The 26,434-nt window shown below is 36.0% G+C and overlaps 1 protein-coding gene across 2 annotated transcripts in view; it reads right to left on the bottom strand.

Moving 5' to 3' along the window:
• LOC129944299 (somatomedin-B and thrombospondin type-1 domain-containing protein) overlaps nt 1-26,434 on the bottom strand; it is a 295,288-nt gene that overhangs the window by 79,172 nt on the left and 189,682 nt on the right. For both annotated transcript variants that reach the window (XM_056053646.1, XM_056053645.1), the window contains exon 2: nt 2,264-2,458. In XM_056053646.1, the coding sequence (XP_055909621.1) occupies nt 2,264-2,458 (195 nt within the window). The remainder of the gene's footprint in view (nt 1-2,263; nt 2,459-26,434) is intronic.

The raw sequence follows: 26,434 nt of genomic DNA, 5'->3' as shown, positions 1-26,434 counted from the left end.
TGAACCGCATGAAACCGCGGTTTTCAGATCGCCATTGTGTCATATCATTTCGAAGGTAAAAGTGGTCATGGTTCTGTTTTCCAGGTCATGGTTGGGGCGAATGGTAACATTCACCTTGTACACTTGCTGGAAAGCAGCTCCCACCGCCTCCACTTTTTCCTTCGTATCTTCAATTACGTAAAAGTCATCGTTAAAGATGTCTTCTTCTGGATCTATTTGCGCTGCCCTGAGTACGTTTCTGTTCACTTCGGTTCTTTGGAGTTTCGGACTCGGAAGGTCATTGTCGTTCTTTTTTCTGAATATCTTGTTGATTTTAGGGAACATACTAGGGTCACTGAAATTAACTGACCGGATCTTGCGGTCCCAGTACTTGTTATTTGATAACCTGTAGTTTTCCTTAATCAACAGATTGACATTTTTATTGACGACTTCAGTGTTATGTGAGTCTGTAAGTCGTCTGTACAAGTTTTTGAGTCTTGTTAGTAAACCACTCTTGTGCCTTCGCAGTGCGTCAATAGTCGCGTTTCTCTAAGCCTCCATTTGGTCCCGTTCTTTGTACTATGGTATTGTCCGTTCCATCGTTCATTTTATTGTTTTCGTCCATTTGTGGTAAATGCTGGTCAAATTCTGTATTTGTCAGGTTTCTGTTGTTTGATGGGGCTATGTCACTCGATTGAAGTTCCCTCGCTAGCTCGTTGGTGAAACGAGGCTAACGCATCTTACTGTAATTGTAATACTGCGTTGCAACGTATTCCTTTAACTATACGCGTTCGTTCAGAATCTGCATTACAGCAGCCAGTTCGCAGTGATCACTGTCGTACTCGACTTTCTGTAAGCAGTATCTTTGTCTGTAACTGTCAGTCTGGTGTCGTACAGCAAAAGATCCAGAAAGGAGCCACTTCTTGGATACGATGGTTTTTCAGTAGCCAACAGGTCGACGCCATATTCAAAGCTGTAAAGATTCATCAAATTAAAAAGATGGTTACCTCTGGGATTACTATATTTATTTCCCCAATCTTCATTTTTGCGTTTAAATCACCGATAAAGATGAAATAGTTTTCTTCTAAGCTCAGTTTCAGTTCTCTAAAAAAAATCTCGAGCTCTGAAGCAAAGTAAGCAACCTGCGGAGCTCCAGCCCCATTAGCCGCAATCATATAGATCCGCTTCCCACTGTACAACGAAATGACAAACTAAGCTGAGAATAAATAAGTAGACAGCTGTCAAAATGACCACCTTCAAAAAAGGATTGCCAGGTTAATAACTACAGGTATAAAAAAAATACAATTAATTCATAAAGAACCGGGTATTTATGTATGAGTCTGATTCACTTTTGAAACCAGATACAAGACTCATTTAAATTCATCAAGCGCCTTAAAGTTTAGTTAACCATTTAAAAACTCCCGCCTGCATTTAATACACCATATGCATGAATTTTGAAATCATCTGACAAATTTTGTTGTAAATTTCTTTTCGTTTCGTAAGGACTTGAAAATAAAGATATGTCCTTTGCAAAATAATACAGTCGTCATCTTGAAATCGAATCGAAATCGCACGGTTTCCTTGCGGTATTATGAGGTTAATACATCGATGGTACGAACATTAATCTAACTTTCTATTTGAAGTAACCTAACCCAAAAAGCATCATCTAATTCATTTCCATCTTCTAGGGAAACATATCCTTGTGTCAATTATTATACCACTCTGTGAAAGTGACATCGTTGTCAGGACCGCAGATGAATGTTGAAATGCTTCTCGGTAGGGTTTCCATTATTTTATTGATGTACATCCAGAAAGTATATTATATTTGTGTTGAAGAAACCATATGCATCCCAGACTTCATGAGTTTCTTTAATCTGATGTTTAAGACATTTCTTAAGTTTCACGGGTTCTATATTCAGGACTCTCTTATAATGTGATAAACCATGTCACAAAACTTATACAAAAATTAATTATGTAATTTAATAGAAAACAACTTAAAGATATTGTTTATTGGTTTGGCAAATTGGTCATAATCATAACACGGAAGCACCTGATAAATGTTTACTTTTCAGAAATACCAAGCTTCGTTTCTTTAATTTTTACTCTTACAATCATTAATAATAATTCAAGTAGCTACGACCCAGAGGTAAACTTAATTAAACTTTTCATCATGACTGTTGAAAAAGGGTGTAGAAAAACCGCATGTCTTCTCAGGAAAGTCCCCGCAGGCTGACATAATTGAAAATGGGAATATAATAGCAAATATATGTACAAGTTTGCTCACCTCGCAAAACTTTCCTGTCATGATGGCCATGACAACGGAGCCCTTGACAACCACGTTTCTGCACTAACGACGGACAATGTTTGCCTCCATTTTGGGATGCCTGCAAAATGCTCCGACTACGAGTCATCATACCAATACCACAACTTTTGTCGCACTCGCTCCATTGGCCCCATTCGCTGACTTGACAATCCAGTACTGAAAAATAAAATAGAAGGATAAAGAAAAAAGGATAATTATTTTTTTTAGATAAACTTTTTCTTACATTTCCCTTTCAAACAGGGAAATGCTTTATCCAAAAGTAAAGTAAAACTATTTTCGAAAAGAATGATGAAGAGTTAAATGCGAAAAGAAGATCCATTTTTTATCAGCTTATACCTAGCTATAGGTATGCTCTACCGCCCACGCTAACAATAATATCTAACAATGGAAAATATAAGAATGTGTTTTTAAAGAGTGTTTTTCAGTAAGAAATATATATTTATATACATAGCTACTCGCACCTTAGGTCTTAGGTATATAGTATAGAGTCCTTTTGGTTTGAACAAATGCATTATTAATCTTTTCAGTGTGAAACGCAGGATATTTATTTTACTGTTTTCTTTGATTTTGAAAAAGGAAATAGGTAGGTTTATTGCATTTTTATCTGGAAGTGGATTTTTTAATATTGAACTCTCATTTTAAATGTTTAAGTTTAAGGATATGTTGCTCCTTATAGACATTTCGGTATGTGTCTTAAATGTACGTTATAGAAACCGTCTTATTGGTTTCAAAGTCCTTTGATCAGAGTCCGATTAGATGATAAAGATATAGTTATGTGAGTTATGCTCTTCGACATAGAAAGTTGAAAGGAATGAAAAATTATTTGAAAAATGATGTTAAATTGGAAAACAAGAGCTACCAACCCCCACATAGCAATGTACTGTACATATATCGTTGATTAAAAAAAAACTTTAGATGTTTTTGGCGAGTTGGACATCATGCTGAGTGTGTTGCGAATTCCTGTTCGTTTTTCGCTTTCTACCAATGTTCCCCGATTGGTATTCGTTCCAAAGAAAATGGACTGTTACGAGTAGATATGTTGAATAGTGCGGGTGCAGTGAAAAAAGACTAACTTTCAAAACTTGGCCTTAATACACTCTACGAAAAAGAACTAAGACCAATTTTTATCAGCACTCTTAAAAAGTGAAATAAGGCGAAACTATTTTGGGAAATAAGACCAATTTGCTTTTATGATGAGGTATACAACCAACTATTTCGAACTTGAGAGAAACAAAACATCCTGTCTCCTGTGAGTTCAGAAGAAGTTCTAAAATAATTCAGAAACTCGTTCTATTAATTTTTCGGTTTTTTCTTTGAAACTTCATTTTTAAAATATTTAGGACTCAAGCATTTCTTCACATCTAATAATATATGTATGTATTGTATACATGCCTCAAAATTCAGAAATTTTAAGAAAAACTTTAAAATTATCGGTCAGTTTTCGTTGTAGCCGACATTTATTTTTTAATTTAGATTTGATATTCACACTTTTTAACTCCCCGTAGGAAGTTATTGTAATCGTTCTGATTTGTCGAATTGAAAATTTTGACATTTCGCGACGTTTCAAGGTCGAAATATAAGATTTTTCGAGAGATGAACGTACGTTGGTACGTCCGTAGGTTCGTAGTCCATAGCTCAAGAACTAGAAGAGACATCCACTTCAATTAAATTTTGTTAAACAAATAATAATGCAAAAACATTCAGAAAGGGCACTTAAGAAAATTGAGTTGGTGGCTTTTTTACCATAACAGTTTTAAAAAAAGGTGAACATTCTGGTTAACCCTAAATATCTCACAAACCAATGAAACTAGAGACTTGAATAAAATGTTATATTATATATTGTTATGTGTTTCCAAACAAGAATAATTTTCAAAAAAAAATCCAATTAACGGTTTTTTTAAAACAAAAATATGTCACCTCGATAATTTTACGAATAAAAACTGTTTTTATCTCCAAAATAATTTTGTGCAAGGAAAAATAACGTTTGCAACATCTGAAAAATTTTTGAGAAGAATCAAATTGACAGTTTTTTTTATAAAAAATAAAAACTTTAAAAAAAAACATTACTCAAAGTTGTTAAAAATTTATATTCCACTCAAATATCTTTTCAAAATTTTGAGATATTGGATTTAAGCTACTTTCATCTTTTAAAAAATATTGTTTTCAACATTCAGTCAAATTTTGAGAAAAACCGAATTGGCAGTTTAAAAAAAAATAACAAAAAAGCAATACTTAAAGTTGGTAAAAATTTACTTACTACTCAAATAACTTTTAAAAAATAAAAATTTTCAAACTCTTTTTATTTCACGGAAAATATTGTTTTTAATAATTAGTATTTTTTTAATAAAATTCGAACAGTCCGTTTTTTTTATAAAAAATTGAAATCCATAAAAAAAGTACGCGAATTTGGTAAAAATTTTATGTGGATATGTGATAAAGCTCTTGTGGTTGTGACAAAGCTCTTGTGTCTATTTGAACAAACTAAACGCTAATATGTCAAATAAGCGCTTAGAACACTATGAAGCTAATAATTATGTCTATTTAGCAAACCGTCCATGTATATGCACATATTTTCCAAAAATATTTTACTATTACACATTGATGTCATTGGTGTCTGAAATTTAATCAAAATCTTAAAGTTAGGCCTTTAAAAGATGTAAGAGCATTGGTAACCGAGTTCAGACTTAGAGTTAAATCAGAGTTCTAACGCTTGAAAACTTCATGAAAAAATGATTTTGACTAAAAAGACCCAAGTACAAAACCAAGCAGTAAAAATTCAAGATAGTAATTGGATCGCTAACAAAAAACGAAAAGTCGATTTGTTCATTTAGTTGAACATCTCGTGATTGTATTTAAACAATTCTCATTAAACAAAAAATTATAAATCATTAAAAAAAATGACCAGGGTATGATCTTATCTCCATTGAAGTTTTAATAAAATGCCCTTGAATAATAATATATTTTTGATAAACAAAGGTTAAAAGGTCAAAAGACGTAACATGGCTTATATCTATCGCGGAAAAACGTTATGAAAATCTTCTACTGAAAAGGCTCTGCAAAGAAAAGAAAAAATACCTAATCCGAAATACAAGTATCGGATTACGGATGTGCTTAATTAGGATCTTGAAGAAAAACTTGCTTAAGACTTCCTATGCAGTACTTCGAAATATTGAAATCATATATTAGCAATCGACTCTACAATACGGTACTACAAAGATAACGCAGAACAAACAAATTGAAGTCAGTGTACTTCCAGGAAGTTATCTAGGACCAATCTTGAACGCAACAATGGCGTATTAAACTAAATAAAACTAAATCAAAGCATAAAAGTTTTAGCAATTTATTATTAATGTTATACAATCAAGAACTGGAACCCATTTTGACATATGGCTTCCAACTATGGGGCTGTAAAAAAAAATGCTGAAAAATATCAAAACAAAATCCCTCCTTCAACAATAAATGGTACATAAGAAATACCGATCTACACCGTGCCTCTCAAATCAAAATGGCTATGGAAATGGTTAAAAAAAACCCTGTATCACAATCAGTGACTGAAAAGTTGTACGAACTGAATATAAAAACCTTGTTAAATGTACGAGACAACGTTAAAGATTTAAAAGAACCAAGGCTCCTAATTAGCAATGGTCTTCAACTGGGATCGTTGAATTCACCGGTTCTCACCAGCGATATGATTGATAGTCTATCTAAGGCAATTGCATACGCCGAAAATCTAATTGCGTACAGAACGGCCCGAAAATTTGAGGTTATTAGAATTCTCTTGCAGGGTGATTTCGAGAAGATTCAGCGATATTGCGACGAATGGAAACTGAAAATAAATGTCCAGAAGTCGGAATCAATCCTGTTCCGGACTACGTTGGCTAGGGCCACGAGGTATGGTCATCGTTGATCTCCACGGGCAGCGATTAGCGAGCAAAGGTGTAGTGAAGTACCTCGGTATCTAGTTAAATCTCTATTTACATTTCGACAGACATATAAATGCTGCTCTGCTATAGGAGCCTTCGAGCCGATGATCGTTTATGGTTGTCCTGTGTGGTTCAACGTTGTCCCTTCTCAGATGGAGAAGTTTCGGTTGTTCGAGCGGCAGTGTTTACGACGCTGGCACTGTTCCGACTTATATGGAACAGCCAAATCTTTTTTGTGCATTACTCTTCCAACGAAGTCCTATACAACGGTGCTCGAATCAACAGAATTGACAATTTCGGGATAAAACTCGTTCGACGTCACATTGTCGTTATATCCCAACGACAAGTACTATGAGAGTGCACGCTTGAGCGGCTTCATTTCACCCCAGAAGCATTCCTCTCTTAGATAGATTCGGTCTGACACAGGATAGATTGGCAGTTCCGGTAAAACTTATCTACCACATCAGAGGACGAATCATGGATAGGCGACTCCTGTACAATCGGGACGTCATGGCACAAGGTGGAACAGAGCTCCTTCGGTACAGTAGGGCTGTGTCCGAACGGAACCGAACTGATAGCGTGAGGCAGAAGAACTAGTTTGGTGGCTTCAATCGGCACTTGATAGTTGAAATAGTTGAAAGACGGGATGGGGTTATAAGCCTTGGCATGAAAAACAAAACACGAACAAATCAAAAGGAAAAAGTAAAAAAAAAAATATTTATTTGCTGCTGTAATTGTTCTAGTTTTAAGTAGTTTCTAGGTAGAATAGCTAGTTAGTTTTAGGTTTTATATTAGGGACCTTTTTCTAAGTAGTTTTTAAGTAAAATGAAAAAACGATATTGACACTAGTTTTGTTTAATTTTCTAATAAATACAAAAAATAAATAAAATGGATTTAAAGTAAAATAGATCATAGGGCCGAAAGGCATTAGAATTAAGTGTTATTGTTTAACTTAGATTGTCCGTATGGGACCAGTAAGTTAGTTGTAAATAATGGGTAATCGACTTCTACTTTGAACGTCCAACTTGTCTAGTTGTAGAAGCTGAGTAAGGTCAATGATTCTCGAGAATTTTCTCCAGATGAGTCCTGAAAATAAGGGACGTTCTTATCCCTATAACTTTTCAAATCATCAGCCCTTCCCACTTTGAAATGGAAAAAAGGTAGACAGCGCGCCGGTGCTCTTTCCCACACTAGCTAACCTAGCTCAATTGCTGTTTACCGATCCTAATCATTTCCTTACATATTAATTAGCATCAACTGACTTCTTACCATATCTCTTCCATTCCAACCACCTTATATCTTTATTGGGCTGGATCTAAGGTGTTAAACGACCCGTGCCAATGATCAGCCTGGCTGGGGCCCAATTTAAAAATAAGTCAGTCTCTAACGGAATATCGGGATACCTGTCGACCTCCGGATTAACTAGTCTTATCTATATAATGCGAATCACAGACGGACCTCTCTTTCTCCGCAACGTGTGGGACCAAATGTAAACAACAAAAAAGAAAAAAGAATGCGACCAGAATCTCTTCAAGACCGGGCGGCAGTTTGGCGTCAGTTGCCGAATCTCCTGCGGCCAACACAGAGAAGGGAGTAGTGGCAATCCATTGACCCTCTTCTGTTGCTGGCAGCAACGAGAGCAGGAAGGTAGCAACACCTAGTTCTAGTGAAGAATGGCCCTACTACTACTATTGAGAGTACATCCAGAAATGGAAAGGAGAAACTCTCGAAAAGTCTTTATAAACAAAGGCGGCAAGCTGCGAGAATCCTAAAGGCCTCTGGTGAATCATTGGAGGCCACCAGACCAAACTGCTCGCGTTAAATGTGCTAACAGCATTCTTGTTGCAGCAAGGACCGGGGAAGCTTAAAGTCCAAAAGAGAAAGTTTTCTTCAGGGGTCCATTCCGACACCAAAACGGTCTCGTGTGCACAACACTAGCACTCCCCTCAATCCGACCAGGAAACAAGCCAGTTTCTGTGACGTCACTAAGGGCAAGTCGTGGTTGTGGGCATTGACAGGACCGATGATAATCGCACAATATCGGCTGATCGTTGACAGCTGGTCAAGGTTTTGCTATCGGGTAGATTTTTAAGCATTTTGAGCTAGATTCCAGGACCACTTCCTTCCATAAGCGATGGGGTTGGCATAAGGGTCATGTCAAACTAATGGTTTGTGGCGATCAGAGGTCTTGTGGTTTGTACAAGCTTGCTGTGAAGTTTGGCCAGGTGCGAAACTCGAGGTTGTCGCTCAGGAAGACATTCCTAGCAGACCTATAGCCCGCATTTGGATTGCAATCGAACCTCCTGGTATCCAGGAGATTATCGAAATGATCAAGGTTTCCAATCCATCTTTGCCGACGCATAACTGGAAGATCGCCAAGCTAGAGGAAGTGAAGCCATTGTGGTACTCAATGAAGAATCTTTCGCTCATCTAGCCCTGACCAATAAATTATGGTTTCGAATCCAAAAAAATTAGAATATACAAAAAGATGAGGCTATCGCAAATAGCGGGCCTCCAACAACAATCGAAAGCGAACTCGCTTTGGTGGGCATGGGAAGCCGTCTTCTCTCAGAGGTCTTGGGTTCGATCCCTGCCTATGCCATCTAAAGCTTTTTTCACGGGTACTGCCTCCTGCGAGGAATTGACACATTCTCCAAGAGCGATTCTAGATATAAAAAGTGCCGTTCGGATTTGGCTTAAAAGGTCCCCCCCATTCCTGACAGAAATATTCGCACACAGGAATGGTTAAGAGCTGAAAGTCACTAGGCTTTAGTTTTTAACGGACTGTTGCGCCACTCAATTTATTTATTAGGCTGCATGAGTTGATTGTCTAAAACCTGTGGGAAGGTTAATTTTAAACTAAGATAGAAATATCATTTGTCCAACTTTCATAGGTTAGTCCAGAGTCTCTCACTACTTGGTACTGATTATTTACCAAACCAGTACATCCGAAACAGTTATGGTGAATATTTTATTCTAAACAAAGTTCCTGAAAAGGTCACCACAAAAAAACATTAACTTTAATTAAAAATGAAAATATTACACACCTAAACGCGTGCGACTCAAATTCCGAAAGTTACTCTTAAATTTGTCTTTGCCATCAGTTTGTTTTCAAATTCGACAGTCATGTAAGTGTCACGTTACACGTTTTTTAATTTACCTTAAGTTTCGTGCATCCTGGGGAACGACAGCACATATACTCAACCCTATAGTACTTTTGAAGGTAGTGTAAATTGTAGTGTAGTGTAGGTACATAAATTGTCAACGGTAGACTTATTTTTCTCGTATGGGCTATGTACAGTACATATACATACATCCATATATAATTTAAAATTCTCAACGGTAATCATATTGTCTGGTAGATTTTTCCGCATAAAAGTCATCGGTGAGCCACACACACAACTTGCGATGATGATAATGCCATATACCATTCACCTAGTTTTCCATCTCCTAAGCATAATTAGTTCACCACCACCGAGTCGTTACCGCCAGCACCCAGCAACTCAGGTGTGGAATTTCCCAGTTAGATCCAATGTAAACTAGAAATGCAACGCTATGACGATAACGGGTACGGTACAGGTAGGTTCATAGAGGGTAGCAGGTATAGCACAGGTAAAGTTTAGCATGCGGGATCAGAGCTATCCTTAATTTATGCTTCATATGCAAAGCCAGCGTAAATCATTTGAACGGGTGACCTATTTTCATCCGTTTATATAGTTAGCATGTTTTGTTCAAATTTCTTATTCAATATTTTTCGCTATTAAATTTTTAATTATATCCTCTCAGCTCTCATGGATTTTTTTTTCAGAATTAATGTGAAGGCTAATGCCAACGGAACCAAAATATAACAACGAAAGCTTGATTAGGCCTTATATCCTTCACCAAGCACAACACTAGCACAACAGAGCAAGCACACACAGCTTCGCCATCACATGCGATCCACCTTAATTCATTTATAATTCAAGGTGTTCAATGTTTGTTTTACCGCCAGGGAATTATCAAACACGCTCTTCCAAAAGGAACAGAAAGGAACTGGGAACTTAGAAAATTGAATTAAGTTTTCGAGATTTCGAAAAACATTTTACGGAAGGTATTTGCATTTTTAATTTTTTGCGGTGCGGTTGATTTTCCTAAGGGATTAGGCTCTGCTCAGCGTTTTACGTCTTCGTCGTCGTCGCCGTCCTTGTACTGTTCTACGAACTATACGCTCTGCGATAGGGAATAAATGTGCTGAAAATGTATCAGGGAAAATTCATTAAAAGAAACCTTTTCCCGCTAAGGGCTGGGGGCTAAGGGATCAAAATAAAACAAAACAAAACTGAAAAAAAAACGTAGATATATTTTAAATACAACAAAGGGATATCGTGAGTGGTGGAAGAAAGCTCCTCAAGCGGACAAGTTACATCCCAGGGGGGATTGTTTATGTTTATGTTTATAATAATAATAGTAGTGAAAATAAATGGCTTTAACATAACGTGTGGGTCTTCGTCTTCGTCGGCGTCACCGTTATCGTCGTCGTAGTCGGTCGGGTGTTGGAAAAGAGCTCAGCTTAGCTCAAAATAGAATTAAGAATAGGCTACACGAATTTTCGTGCAAACGTAATAAATATTTAATATTTCCAAATACAATAAACGAATGAACACAAAACAGATACAATACGTATATTTAAATACTAAGTAGTGGGTGTATTTATATATAGCAAATATTGTATTCCTGGGAATCATTTGGGGGGCAATGCTTTGTGAAGGAAGAACTGTCACGAAAATTCCCAGGGCTTAGCCGAGGACTATTGTGTAGATTGTGAGGAATTATGGTCTCTTATTGTGTGGCAGTGGCACTGGTAGTTTCCTTTCATGGATTTTGTGGAATTGGTGGTCTCTTTTAGGTGTAAGCGCACTCAAGAGTTTAAGTGGACAAAGGAAAACTTTGAACTAACAAATGATGAACAAAATACGGGAACCTAAGTATTATATTGTGGCTCCATTAGAAGATGGGACTTTGCGTCTTAGATGGAACTCGAGAAGAGAAGATGGATATATACTGAATTCTGATAAAGTGCCTTACTTCTACGCCTCCATTATAAGGTACAAGATGTGAAAGTTCCAAAAGCGATTATTATAGGAAATTTAAACCCACCCACTTAAGGGGATATTACTATACCCTTATTATGTATAGACACAGTGTGAGCATTAGGAAAGGGAGAGAGGGGTTGAAAGGAGGTGTCGGTGCACATTGGCTTTGAATTCCTGAATATTGCAATGGCTGGGAAAGACAGAATGTGATAAGGAATTCCACATTCACGTAGTACGGCTAAAGAACGAATCTCTGTTCATGACAGTGCGGAAGAAGTTGGGCTCCAGGGTATACTGATGAGCATTCCTAGAAGCGCAAGTATTAAGCTCGAAACTGTCCAAGAGGTTTAAGTAAGTTGCAGGTGCACCAGCCCAGATATGGGATTTATACTCAAGCTTTAACGATACAGCATTGGGTTTTTGAAGCAATAAATTCCACGCGGTTTTGTATTCCCCATTGTAAAATTCTGTTTAATGAACTTATCATATTTTGTATTTGCAGTTCCACATTCGAAGGTGAGGGAATTTATTCTGAAAACGAATATTAAAAAGCTTTATATAAAATGTGATGCTATTAAATAAATGAAGACAATTTTCAAAATTGTTTCTTAATGCGTATCATTTTAAATAGCCCGATATTTGGACAGCTGTCACTTTTAAAAGGGCTCTCAAAAGCTTGTAGAGTTCCAGGGCCTAGTGACTAACAACTCTCAACCATTCACGTGTGCGATTATTGTTAGGGATAGAAAGGCTCTACAGTTGTTTTTGGGCTGAGTCCGAAGTAATAGTTTGAGAAAGCAAAATGAAAAAAAACTTTAGGTGCCACAAGCTGGGATGACAGTCCTATGCACTACAAGAAGTATTAATAGAATACAAATATAACAAGCTTATTCTACGCCTACTGCGTTTAGAATGGGATTTGGTTTTCCATTAAGTTTAAAGGTTTTCAATTTTCTACTCTTTACTTTTTCTACCGAAATTTTAAAGGTGAGATTCTAAATGATCAATGGCGCAATCTAACAACTTGGTGGTGGAGGATTACAAATGAAAGCTCTGTTTTTTGCAAATGATAACGTGGTGATGGCATATTCTCTGGAAACTTTACAAACTATGATCAACAAGTTAAAAGAATATTGCGATCCGTGGTCAATCTGGACAAATCCAAAGCTATGATAGTTAAGAAGGGAGATGGAATACAACATGCGAACGAAAACTGCTTTTATGATTGGAAATCCTATTAAAGTTGTAAAGGAGTACAAATAGCTTTGAGTGCTGATCACGCGAAATATGACAATGTTTTGAGGAATAGCACGAGGTAGCCGAAAAAAGCGATATGGATCCGAATTTATGTGCAGAGGAACCAAGAACTTGGAAGTCATTGCTGTATGAGTTGATCAGAAAAGCAGATATAGATCTAAATACGAAGAAGAAGTTGAGAGCTCACTTCACCAATTAATACATAATCTTGATCATTCTTATAAGAAAAATAATTATTTTTGAGATAAAAACGACAGAACCAAAATATCAAATATGTTCCGACTACGTTGGGAAATATTGAATCCGAATTACGTACCAAATAAAAGCGATCTACCAGTCTTTTGTGATCAATAAAAACCGAAGACAAGGAGAGAATATCATACATTACAAAGTCCAATCTTAAAGTCCAATTTTAATAATAAAAACGCATTCGGAAGTGATTATTTAAAAGAGTATTCGTGGGCTTACTTACTTACTTAAGGTGACGCTAGTCCTGCGTGAACTTGGGCCTCACCCAACAAACTTCTCCATCTAGCTCGGTCTCTAGCTAGATGTCTCCAGTTTCGCGCTCCAAGTTGGGTGAGGTCACCTTCCACTTGTGCGCGCCACCTGATCCACGGTCTTCCTCTACTGCGCTGTCCTGTGGGTGTGGATTCGAAGACTTTCCGGGCCAGAGCATTAGTTTTCATGCGCTCTACGTGACCCAGCCATCTTGTTGGACTCTTACCCTTCTGGCCAAGCTTACGTCGCTGTACAGCCCGTACAGCTCGTCGTTCCATCATCTCCTCACACGAAGAACTTTTGTCTCGAACCGACCCCAGATGCTTTCATCCGCTTTTGTCATAGTCCATGCTTTTGCACCGTATCGCAGGACGGGGATGATAAGGGTCTTATATAGCAACACTTTGGTCCCTCGAGAGAGGACTTTACCACTCAATTGCTTTCTTAGTACAAAGAAACAGCGGTTAGCAAGAGTTATTCTGTGTTTGACCTCAGCGCTGGTGTTGTTTTCTGCGTTTACAGCCGTGCCTAGGTAGACGAAGGCCTTGACTACCTCAAAGTTACGTCTGTCAATGGTGACGTTTTGACAAAGACGTCGTAGGTGTTGTAGGTCGTTTCTTGACGACAGCCTGTACTTTGTTTTGCCCTCATTAACAGTTAAAACCATTTCTGCCGCCTCTGACTCAATACATACGATTACGTCAATGTCATCAGCAAATGCTAGACGGACGAGTTTGGCAGGGGTGCCAAAACTAGACATGGCTCTGTACAGCTCGTCCCTGTAGATGCTGTCATATGCGGCCTTGAAATCGATAAAAAGATGGTAGGTGTCCGTTTGGTGTTCTTTTGGGTTTTTTCTAGGATCAGCCGGAATGTGAATATTTGATCAACTGTGGACTTTTCTGGTCTACAACCACACTGATAAGGACCTATCAGGTTGTTGACGATGGGCAAACAATACTGAGGTTCTATTCATCGGGCATGCTTTCTTCCAACCATATTTTACAGATGAGTTGGTGCATGCTAATAACCAACTTATCTCCAGCTGCTTTAAAGAGCTCGGCATTCAAGGGATCCGCTCCAGCAGATTTATTAGACTTAAGCTTAGATATGGCAATCTTTAATTTTTCTAAATCGGGAGGACGGGAATGTTGGCTTTCGTCGTCTATGTTGAATGAATCATCCTGCCTGACAGCGGAATTCAGTTTGTCGTCGCATTTATAGAGTCTGCAAAAATGGTCCTTCCATGTCCTCCGCTTTGACTGCGGTTACAATATGATGTTTCCACTTTTGTCTTTCAAGCCTTCGATTTTTGGTTTATGTACCTGTGAATTTCGTTTCACCTGTTCATAAAACTTTCGAACTTCATTCCTGCTTTTAAACATGTCAACATCTTCGACCTCACGCTTCTCATGCCCTCTCTTTTTCCTTCTGAGAAGTCGGCGTTCCTCTCAAACCAGGGGTTCCTTGTTGGTGGCTGCTTGAAAATCAGCACATCAGAGGCGGGTTTTCTGATTGCATCTTGGCAATGTTTTCTCTGGTTTTTGATGCAATTTTTTGGCGAGAACTTCGAGAGAGGTTACTTGTAACTCGGTTGGAAAAGGATTTGGCGATCTCTGGCGATTGTAGCCGTTCGCCGTTGTACCTTCTCCCAGCACCTCACTGTTTTTCCTTGAGTCTGGAAACCCGAAGTGCTACTTTGGCTAAAACGAGGTAGTGGTCCGAGTCGATGTTAGCTAATCGGAAAGTTCGTGATGCTGGAAACGTGTCTGGCGTTGATCGCAATATAATCAATCTGGTTGACATTAGATTGATCTGGAGAAGTAGAAGTTCCATTGTGGATGTTGGGGTGTGGAAAACGCGTACTGGCTACCATGAGGTTTCGCCCCGCAGCAAAATCTATGAGCCTGAATCCGTTGTCAGAAGTGTTGGCGTGCAGGCAGTTCTTCCTGATTATTCCACCAAAGATGTCTTCTCTTCCTAGCTTGGCATTAAAATCGCCCAGGACAATTTTAGTATCGTTGCTAGCACACTGCTCATATTTTTTGTCTAAGAGCTCGAAGAACATATCTTTGGTGCTGTCATCTTTCTCTTCTGTGGGGGCTTGATTGCATATCAGGCCAATGTTGCAGAATTTAGCTTTGATGCGTATGGTCATCATCATCATCATCATTGCCTAAGTCTGGCTCCAATGACAAAGCTGCACACAAATAAGCACTGTTGGTTTTCGTGATAGCATAGTAAATATCGCAGTTTTTCATCCTCTTTTTGCCCAGCCCAACCCATCCTATTTCCTGGATGTCGGTGATGTGTACCTCCTCTAATTCTTCGGCCGCACGTGGTCTGGTAATGGACCAACATTCCACGTGCATATCCGAAGTTCGTTGTCCTTAATCCGTTTGCGTTTCTTGTCAACAGTTAATTCGTCCGTATCCGAGGCATGTTGGTGCTTCGAAACTATGAGGCTTTTACGTGGCCAGGAAGTCACCCCGACGGCACAACCCCCAACCTGGAGGGCCAGGTCCTAAGTATAACTCCAAGGATGGGGAACCGGATAAAGTCAGTAATTATAGACCTGGGCTTCGAATAAGTCAAAGACGCCCTATAAGGTCTTCACTAAGAAGTTCAACCTTATTGGAACTGTAGACGCCACCGTTGATTCCATCTCGTGAATTCCTCCGCTGCCGTCTGGATAAGTAGAGGTGCCTTAGTGGAAACACCTCTCCCCCCCTCTCTCGTTTGCTGCCCCAACAACTTTCCACTGGGGTTGGAACCCAATCTCAAGCTGAGGTACTAGGCACCCGATGTTCACCACGGGGAGTTGAGAGTAGGAGTTCATAGACAGAAATGGGTTTTGAGAAAAACCTTAATGAATCTTAAATGAAATTAATTAATAAAATCTAAGCCCTGAACGCTTCTTTTTAATAAAGGTTTGCATATATCACGTCCTTAATTCTTTTAAATTCAAATGACTGATCCAGTTCCATTTAGGCAGTGTAATGGTTAAGCTTCATTTTTACTTCAAATTAAATCAAAAACTGTATGTAATTTTTGACAGACTAAGCTTTCCGAAAAGTAACTTTGAGGATTCAAAAATAGAAACTAATGTTTTAGTTAAACTTCCATTAACCTGAAGTTACTTTTTATATTAATTCAATTGTATTGTACGATTTACATACACATATAAAACGATTGTAGCGATGGTGCGTTACTCAACGATGGCGTGAAATAAAAAATAATAACTCACCATTGACATTGAATGCTTTTTTATTTTTGAAAGCTTAGTCATTTGAAAAATAAAGCGTATCAGATGAAGAGAAATCAAATCGACCATCGCAACCATTTTTGGGTCCTTGCAAACCAAACTCTTTTCTGATTTTGACAGGAGCCATTTGGCTAAACCTTATTTTTTTGCTATAGAATTCCCCGAACCACACTCTTTATGGCGTATAACCAGACCATGTGTGTTTGCATATATCAAATGTCCATTAAAAAAAATACGTTAAAAGAAACAAGACCATGAGTAAAAAAAAAAAGTAAACAGATCAAGAGTTGTTTTTAGTTCTGCGTCTGCTTCTGCTTCAGCCTTGAATAGGATTCAAAATATACGAAATCGCCAATTCAGCTTTTACAGGATAAATAAACTTCCTGGACGATATCCACACTAAAAGGCAAATATTATATATAAAATCCTCGGATAAGAGGATTTTTTTAATTTTTTGTTTTTCTATGAAACCGTATTGATCCTTCACCAATTGAAAGCAATGAGTGAAATAAATTTTACAGAAATAAAATGAATCTACATACAGCTATTGCCAAAATAATAGGAACAGCACTTTAACGTTGGTAGTAATTTCTTTAGCACTTGTGTAAATAGGGAAATCTAAAATGTAATCAATTATTTTTAATTTCATATATTTTGTTAATGTTTTTAACATGTTATTCTTATAGAGTTTATTATTCATGATAAGCTTACATTAAAGACAAAATATTACTTGTAATAAAGCTTTTAAATACGAAACAGATATTTAAAAGATTGCATGAATAACTAGAACATTTCTTTAACGTCCCTGTCTTTTTCGTGCAACTCAAAACTTTAATTTCAAATTGAGCAAAACAATAATAACAAAAATAAATAACTTTTCCCTTACGATTAAAACGGATTTCATTTGAAGATTCACAGATTGGCGGTCTATAAATATATCAGAATACAAATTTACCCGGAAATTGGGAGGAATATTTTAAGAATCTATTAAAACGAGAAAGCCTTAAGACATAACGCACTGAACTGTTGAATGCGGCAATTTGCTTTATTTTGTTCTCATAACTCAAGTTACAAAACTGTTCATAACCATAGGAAAGGAGAGGAAAAAAGACTTCTAAACTTTTATTGGAAAAATGGACAGTTCAAATAATTTGAAAGACCCAGTAAACTCCTGGCAACTGTTTATTAACAAGAAGATCTCAAGTTATAGTCCAGTTAAGATTACACCTAGATTACCTTGATTTTTGGCTGACTCGATATTTCAACTGAAGATGGGTCTAAATAGACCATGGATCAACCATTTTAAAGTGACATGCTACCGAATGTTCGATAACTCATAAAATTCGTTAATGTACTTTGAAAATAAGAAAGGGCCAATGATAGACTCTTGTAGTATACCTCTATTTTTAACATCAAAAGTTTTGACCTTTGTTTGAGGAACTGAGCAATTCGTTCTCGACTTCTTCGATATGAGGACAACAGTTTGACTACAGAGAACGAAAATTTAAACTGTCAAATAAAGGCTTTCGAGAAATGCAAGAAGTGCTAAAAATGTAATTTTGTCTAATAAATTTTTTTTCGAATGTCCTCTGAAACACTTAATAGCAGTCAAGCAGCAATTTTTTGGGTGTCAGTAATTCGAAACTAGTAAGAAAAATTTTAATTTATTTTTGAATTATATTCTCGAAAACTTCTGACAATGGTGTTATTATTGAAATTTGCCTAAATACACATCCTTGAGGTGTCTTTGATAGAGGAACTACTTTTGCACTCTTCCATCGCATTTTGTCACAATATAGTTCAAAATATGTTTCATAAGTGCCAAAAGACTCCCTGAAAAAAAAATCATGGTCTAGCGAATTAATGGTAACTTCTAAGTTCGAAACTCATTAAGTCTTCTAGTACTCCAAAACGGTCATTTTCATTGTCGCTTACTTCTAAGTAAAATGTTGATTTTGCTCTTCATTCTTCAAAGACAAGTTTTGCTAGAAGAATTATGTTTAAACTCTATAATTTTTGCGCTTAAATTAATGAAATTTAGGTTACTTTAGTGAGAATATCAATCAAAAACATACATTTTATTCTTACGGAATCGGAGTTGTGCTAACATGAATGTGTATTTGGAGTCCCTATCCTTTTTTTTATAATGGCACTTTAAGGGTAATTAAAACCCTTAATATGTTTACGTTCAAGCACAGTGCAAGTGCTTAAAAATAAGGAATAGATTTAAGAGGAGCTACCTGTGCACATTTGTCTTAAATAAAAAAAATAAAATTATGTAGTGTAACAGTCCGTTGAAAACTAAGGCCTAGTGACTTACGACTCTCAACCATTCTTGCGTGCAAGTAATGTTGTCAGAAATGGAGGGAACCAACAGGCTAAAGCCGAACCCCAACGGCTAATTTGAGAAAGCACTTTTCATAACAAGAATTACTCTTGTAGAATTTGTCAATTCCTCACAAGATGCAGTACCCGTGAAAAAAGCTTTTGATGGTACAGTCAGAGATCGAACCCAAGGTCTCTTGCATGACAGTCCAACGCACTTACCATACCACGGGCACTAAACTAAACTGTCTTAAACTATTCAATATTCAAATGGTTGTTTAAAACAGCATTCGGTAAAGCATTCTAAATTCTCGATGAGTGGTTAAAAAAAAGAATCTCTATAAATTAACAGTACGTCCGAAATTGAGCTTAAGGCTAACTGATGAGCATTTCTGGTATAGTTCAACAGAACATTGTTTGTAGAAATATCTGTAAAATAACGAAAGCCATGAAACATTGTGGGTCTCCGAGTGTTGTTAATGTTTCTGTTATAGGTCTTTTTGAGATCATATTTAAAAGACTTAAACTTTTTTAAGGGGCACCTGTCCAAATATGTGAGTTATATTCGAGTTTCGGTTGAATGAGGACTTTTAAATTACAGACAAATTAGAATTGATAAAAAATTCCTTGCACCGTCGGGTCGCCGTCATAGAAAACCTAAGCACCTAGCAGCGTTTTTGGCGAACGATTCCATAAGGGTTGATCTGTGATGCAAATACCGAGTACTATTGGATTGCAGTGCCTCTCGTGGGTACTGGCATCAGGTGTGGGTTAAGTTTTAACCACAGAAGACAACATTAAGTTTTTCCATTGTCTATCTATACAGTGCTGTCGAGACCGGAATTTAATGCACTGTCGTTAAAGTTCCACATCCAAAAGACAAGGATGCAAATCTTAAAACGAATATAAAAAGCAAAGAGTACTGTGAACAGCTAAATATGAGGAAGAGTGTGGGAGAAAAAGTGGAGCCCTGAGGGACACCAGCATTTATTTAATGTTTTACAGATTTGAAGCCATCCAATACAACTTATATTGAACAGTTGGGAAGGTTGTTTCTATAATCGTAAGAAGAACAGAATCTTCAATACCAAAACCATACTGCCAGTCATTAAGAAGCTTCAGTTCTTTAAGATATTTCTTAAGCTGATAATTAATCAGCGATGAAAAAGGGACGTAAAAGCTATTGGAATATAGTTGAAAGGAGGAAAGGATGTAACTTTTTTAGTTATAGGCTGGGCAAAAACTGTTTTTTATCCACTGGCAAAAAAGAAAGATGAAAAAGCTTATGCAGTGATTAACCTTTCGTTGAAGAACACCTCTTTAGAACAATAGGTGGATACTATCCTTGCCAGCGGATTTACGTTTGTCAAGGTCTTTTAGTACCCTTGCGAGTGCGAAAGAAGATTCGGTCCATTAAATGTGTACGCTCTCACGAACAGGAGGACTCATGAAACTCTCTCTTGGAGTCGAATCGGCTTTATCAATAGATCTTGATTAGGGAGTGTCATTGTGGACAAGCGTTGAAACCGAGGATGACTTGGCGTTTCGAACGTTTTCAAAAAACTACAAACATTTATTACTACGTTTGGGATATTGGAGTATTTTTGTCATAATTTCTGATCAAGCAAAAATTTGATTTATCGAATATGACCGTGGTAGTTCTTTCTAGCTTGTTTGAACTTATTCCGGTTTTCCTTAGTGAGGTTGGCTTTATAACAAAGAACACTCACATCCCTGATCATAATAACGAACCTTACGCAATTGTTTGTTTATGAAGAACCGTTTTAGAGCTGATTTTTATGTCAAAGTTTCGCTGCAGAATTTGTATGACACAAAGTTGCTCGTCTCTAAAACAGTAATTTCAATAAAGAATCTCTTTCATTTTTTTAAACCCTTCCATCTGTCTGACCTTAAGTAACATTCTCGCAGAACTTCGGTCTTCTTTCCCGATCTCACTTATGCAAAATGACTTCAAGCTGTTTATAGAACTACTATTGCCGTGCAGCAATCAAAAATCATTTCAAAATCAATCCACAATAATTAAAAATCCTACCAAAAATTGTATTTCCTTAACCAAAGAATTTCTGTTACTTTGACAGACTAAATTGTTAACCTTATTCAAGTGAAAAAAAAATAATACTCAAATGAGTAGTACACGTAGCGTGATGGTTTTTCACAAGTATTGAATCTTGCGAGAGTTATTCTTATCAAGAAAAGTTCTTTGGATTCTTCTTAAAACTGTAGGTCATTAGACCCTAGTTGCGTCACCTTATTTACAATATATTTATTTTAAGACTTAAATGAATAAGAAATGTTTCTAAAATTTTGGCCAGAGCTGTAAGTGCAATGTGATTGAATCTCTAATGAAGGACACCAGCACCAGAAAGGCTCAAAAAGTGTTCACTTGCGGCTTTTGCAATTTGATAGAATAGCATAGCATAGTGTCCCCGAAGCGATACTCGCGCTTATAATGTATCTATCTAGTATTCTTTTAAGTCAAACCCTGAGTGAACTAAACACATACATATGTTAAATTCAATATTCCCTATATCAATTCTACACTACTCTAAAGTCTATACCACGAGTACGAGTACATAGATGGAATCGATTGTTTCACTCGATTGTCAGATCAATTGCCAAAGGATGCTTGAGCAAGCATTGGTAAATTAAAGCTTTGTGGAATTCATTTCCACACACACACAAATAATTGCGATTGGCACCAGGATTGCGACATGGACGACATTTGCCTCGTTTTACATTCATGAAGTCATTTGCATGTTGTGCCGAAATGAGTTTTATATAATGTGATTGGCAGTTCTAGGTTATAACCTTAAAAATATATGTTACAAAGTGATGATTGAACCACATGGTATTTATTATATGGCCTTGGACTTAAGTGGTTATTACGTTTTGGGGTGAATTCTATTAAATTATTTATAAAAGAGATCAAAGTGCTTTTCAAAAATGTATGTAACCTTATTTTTACTTTTATTTTAATATTGGAAATGACAACCACCTTGTTGGTCCTTTACCTAAAAAATGTTATATTCGAGTAAAACGAAATTATTTTGATGGTAGAATTATTATTCCATTATAGAACTATGAAAAGCTATTAAATTTAAAATTTGTTTTTTAAAAAAATATAAAATAAATTAGAGTATGACTGCAAAATAATTCACATACGCCATGGGTGTCCTTTTTGTGGATGGTTAGGGATAACTGAAAAAGATTCACGTTACTGCTGATGTTCAAATCTCCATGACACCTGCGAAAGCCAATCGTTTTAAAAATATAAGCTTTGCGCTCTAACCTGCTTACAAACGGTTTCATTGAACTTGTTCTTTTAAAGGTTTAAAATTTAAAGCTTGCGTACATTTTTAAATACTTTTTAGAGATACCTAAGGCTATTTAAGCAAAAAAGAGCACTCAATTTGTCACAACTTCAATTTCCATTTGTTAAAATTGATTCCTTCTACTTTAGGGTATGTTAAGTATTGGGATTCGCAGAGGACAAAACTGGAATTTAAAACTCTGCAAACTTGATAACAGAAAACCATTTTGGTTTCAAACTAATTTATCTTTTTAAGTTTTGCCCAGAAGTTTTTTTATGGGGAAAATGATCCCACCAAATCGAAATTGAATGACCTAAGGGATTACGACTTGACTAGCCTCACAAAATGTTTAAACACAGTTTAAGTGTGCGATGTAGGAAAGTTGGAAAGTAAGAAGACCCCAAACCAATGCAAATTAGTTTTGAATATTTGAATATTTCGATGAAAGGGAAACATCGATTAAAGCATTAACTCAATTATGAACTGACGCTAAGGAATGAATCTTTGTAGTTTCAACAGTTTACGTTCAAAATTGGGCATAAGGGAAAAGTTGTGCGTTTTTTAGAATCATTAAGTTTGAGATTGTTTAAAGGGAGAAATGTAAATATTTACAGTTCCATTATATAATTCTACTTTACTTGACAACTAACATATTTGCTATATCATTTCAATTCAAGCGGTTCAGTTGAGTTAATGGAGCATCTTTCCTAACATGGGAGCTATTGAAATACCTAATATTGGCACCTGAAACAATATTAATATTATTCTATGTGATTTGAATCCCAACATAATTAAGCTATTTAATCACCTTGATTATTGTAGAACTAAAGTTTTGTAACTTTAAAGAAGGTTAGTACAAACTCTTTAAGGAGGTTTTGGTGATTATTGTAAAATAATCGTTTCAGAACTTTAAAGAAGGAAAGAAATACTAGTAGCTCTTTAAGCTTGTTTCAGTGAAATTAAATTTAATAAAATTAAAAATAAAACGGTTTATGCATATGAAGTTTAAGTACAATTGAAAGGCTTATACAGTCAAACTTCCCTATAGCGAATTCGGACGGGACCAGAAAATTTTGTTATATAGAAAATTCGTTATACAGACATTTTTTCTTTTTACTTTTATTTAAAGAAGGCAGTGATTTTAGTTTGTATTACATTCTTCCATTTAACATTCCCTACTTTGGTTAGATTTCGAACGGCTTGTAGCAAGTCTATGACCGAAACAGGTTTGCTCTCGTCCATTTGTGTCAATATGTTCGTCAAAATACTTTTTCTGTAATGTTGTTTTAAGCTGTAGATAATGACTTGGTCCATTGGCTGAAGTAAAGAAGTCATGTTGGGAGGATAATAAACAAGTTCAATGTTTTTCAATTTATCTTTTACATTCTAAGGATGTGCAGTTATCAACAAAAAAAAGAACCTTCCTCTTTTGCGAAAGTATTTTGTTTCCATATTTTAAAGCTATTTTGAAAAATATTCACTTGTCATCCATGCTTGTTTATTTATTGAATTCGTTAAACAAACTAACATTAGAACTTAAGACTAATATTACATTTATTCTTGGATTAATAGATTTACAATGCTTTAAGCAATTTCCAAAAAAAAAGTTTTGAAAAAATTAAATTTTAATGTTTTACTTTTAAAATCATCGCTTACAGAATATACCAAAAAGTAATACTTGTTGTAAACTGAAATCAATTGGTTGAGGGGACTGTTTTTACCATAGTTCGATCTGCTTGATGTAAGGCCTAAAGGAACTTGTCTTCTAATACTTAAACGGCTATAAATAAAGTTTAATTGTTCCAAAATTGATGGTGATATGACCCATTGATTAGTTTTATAATAAAGCATAGCTGAATGTACTCTCAGTGTTTAGAAAGTGATGGAAGATTTATGAGCCTAAGCCTATGATTATAAGGTGGAAATTCGAGCCTATTGGACCATGGGAAGAAACGAAGGCAGAAGCGCATGAATCTTCTTTATACTCCTTCTATTCTGTTTATTTGGACTGAATAAAAGGGAACCCATATTATGCAGCCATATATTCCAATATGGGTCTTACAAATGATATATAAAGAAGTTTAAGAATATATGGGTCGCGAAAATCATGTTGAAACTGTTTTATGAATCTGAGTGTCTTATTTGCTTTTTTAAGAATATAGTCATAGTGATTTGTAACCGTTAATTTTGAGTCAAGAATAATTCCTAGGTCAGAGAAAATAGAGAGTTTAGTCAAATAAGAAGAGTCTAATTGAAAGTCAAAACATTTTGTTTGCGTGTAAAACACATTGATTTACATTTGTTTATGTTTAGTGAAAGCTTATTTATAAAACACCATTCGCGAAAACTATTTAGATCATCTTGTAGGAGTAAACAGTCGTCAAGTTAGTCGATACGTTTAATGTCATCAGCGTAAATTAAAACAGATGAGTGTTTTATAATAGAAGGCAAGTCGTTAACGTCCAAAATAAACAGTAAAGGTCCCAAGTGGCTACCTTGTGGTACGTCAGAGTTGGTATAAAAATATGATGACTGCTCATTCCTGTATGATCTATTAAATAAGTACGACGAAACCCAACTTACAAAATTATCGTTAAAGCCATGGGATTTAAGTCTGGAAGTAAACGTTTTATGGCAATATTTATCAAAATCCTTACTGGAGTCTGCGAAGACACAGTCAAATTGTTTCCGTTTTTCAAACGAATCTAAACATAATGAACTGAAATGAAAGAGGTTAGTAACTGTTGACTTATTTTAAACAAAACTAAGTTGACTGTCACAACTTAAAGACTTACAATTAAACGATATGACTTTACAAATAATGGACTCAAATAACTTAGGGATGACGGACAGTTTTGCAACGGGACGATAGTTTTGTATTTCATTTTTACTACCCTTTTTATGTATCGGTGTTATGAACAAAGTTTTCCAAATTTCAGAAAAAATTGAAGATTTAAGCTATTCATTAAAAAGAATATGAAGAGAATAGGATGCTCATTTTTTCAAAATATAAGAAGGTACACCATCTGGACCACGGCTATGACAAACGTCAAGTTCTGAAGCTTTGCGAACGATTTCATCTTCAGAGATACAAAGACTTATTGAGTTCAAATGATGGAAATTTTGTGAAATAGCCGATAACTCAGATGTTTGACAGGAGTTCGCTACTTCGAAAGCATTTTTGAAAAAATTTGCAAACATATTTTAAATTTTTTCAGAGTAATGACTAAGCTCGTTGTTGAAAAACATGCAGTTTGGATTCCTATCAGTCTTTGTCTTACTATTAAGATAGCACCAAAAGTTTTTTGGATTGTTTTTTATGTCGGTTTCAGTATTTAAAATTAAGTCATTATAAAGAATATCTGAATAGTCAATAAACGTATTTCTTAGCTCATTGTATATTACCAAGTCATTATCAGCTTTTGTTTTATTATATTTAATGCAGACCTTGCAAGAGTAGCAAGCAAGGCACAGCGTTGCCGTCATCTCGTGCATGCTTTTTTGTTGAACTCATAATATACATCCAGAGATTTTATTTCCTTAAAACATCTTAGATTTGTTGCCTTCCCTGTAACAACCAATTAAAACTTTTTTGACCCAGAGTTTTTTGAACGATTCCGTGCCGTTTCTTATACTTGTCCAACCATCCAATACTTGCTTCGAACTCTTCAATTCTCCGCGCCCCATTGCATTGGCGAACTCCTTGGCTTTTTGTTTCATCAATGGTCTAGAGATAGGAAGATTCCTGCAAAAAGCGGCATTTGATTTATCAATATCCTCGAAAATACATTTTCGAAGTTTTTTGAGTTTAGTGCTTAATTTCTCGTCTTCTACATTTCTTAAAATCGCTGGTTTGTATTTTTAAATGCTTGATAAGCTACTGGGAGGAATTCTAAATTGCTTAGCAATATGTGTTTTTTTAGTCAATCCTTCTTCAACTTTATTAATTATCAACAACTTTTTCCAAGAGAAATTCAACTTCGAGACATTTTCAATTACATTCACTAAAGCCTGAAAATAGATAAATATTTAAAATCTTGGAGAAATTTTCTTATAAGGTATTTTTTCTCTGCATGCTGTTGTTTTTAACAAGAAAAAATTATTTGAAAAAATTCAATAAGTGGAGACAAAAACGTATGAGATTTAGATTTTCAGCAACAAAATTTGTTCGTTGTAGAGAAAAATTCGCTTTATGAAAATTCGTTTTAAGGAGATCAAAGCACAGCGAAAAAGTAACCAAAAAGATATGTACTCAAAATCAATTCGTAACAAAGAGAAGTGGTTATAGGGAAGTTTGACGTGCGAAGATTTTGAAAACGTATACCGACTAAAAAGGCCATCGACCCAAGATGGGAAGAAGGAGCCAAAATGTAACCTGTTTAAAAAAAATCATCTTTACAGCAGAATGGGTTGGGGGCTTGGGGTACCACTAGGAATTTACAGTATCCTGAAAAGGT

The sequence above is a fragment of the Eupeodes corollae genome, chromosome 2 (assembly GCF_945859685.1).
Source record: "Eupeodes corollae chromosome 2, idEupCoro1.1, whole genome shotgun sequence".
NCBI classification, from domain to species: Eukaryota; Metazoa; Arthropoda; class Insecta; order Diptera; family Syrphidae; genus Eupeodes; species Eupeodes corollae.
The sequence above is the reverse complement of the archived record's forward strand: the minus strand, read 5'-3'. Positions and strand labels throughout refer to the sequence as shown.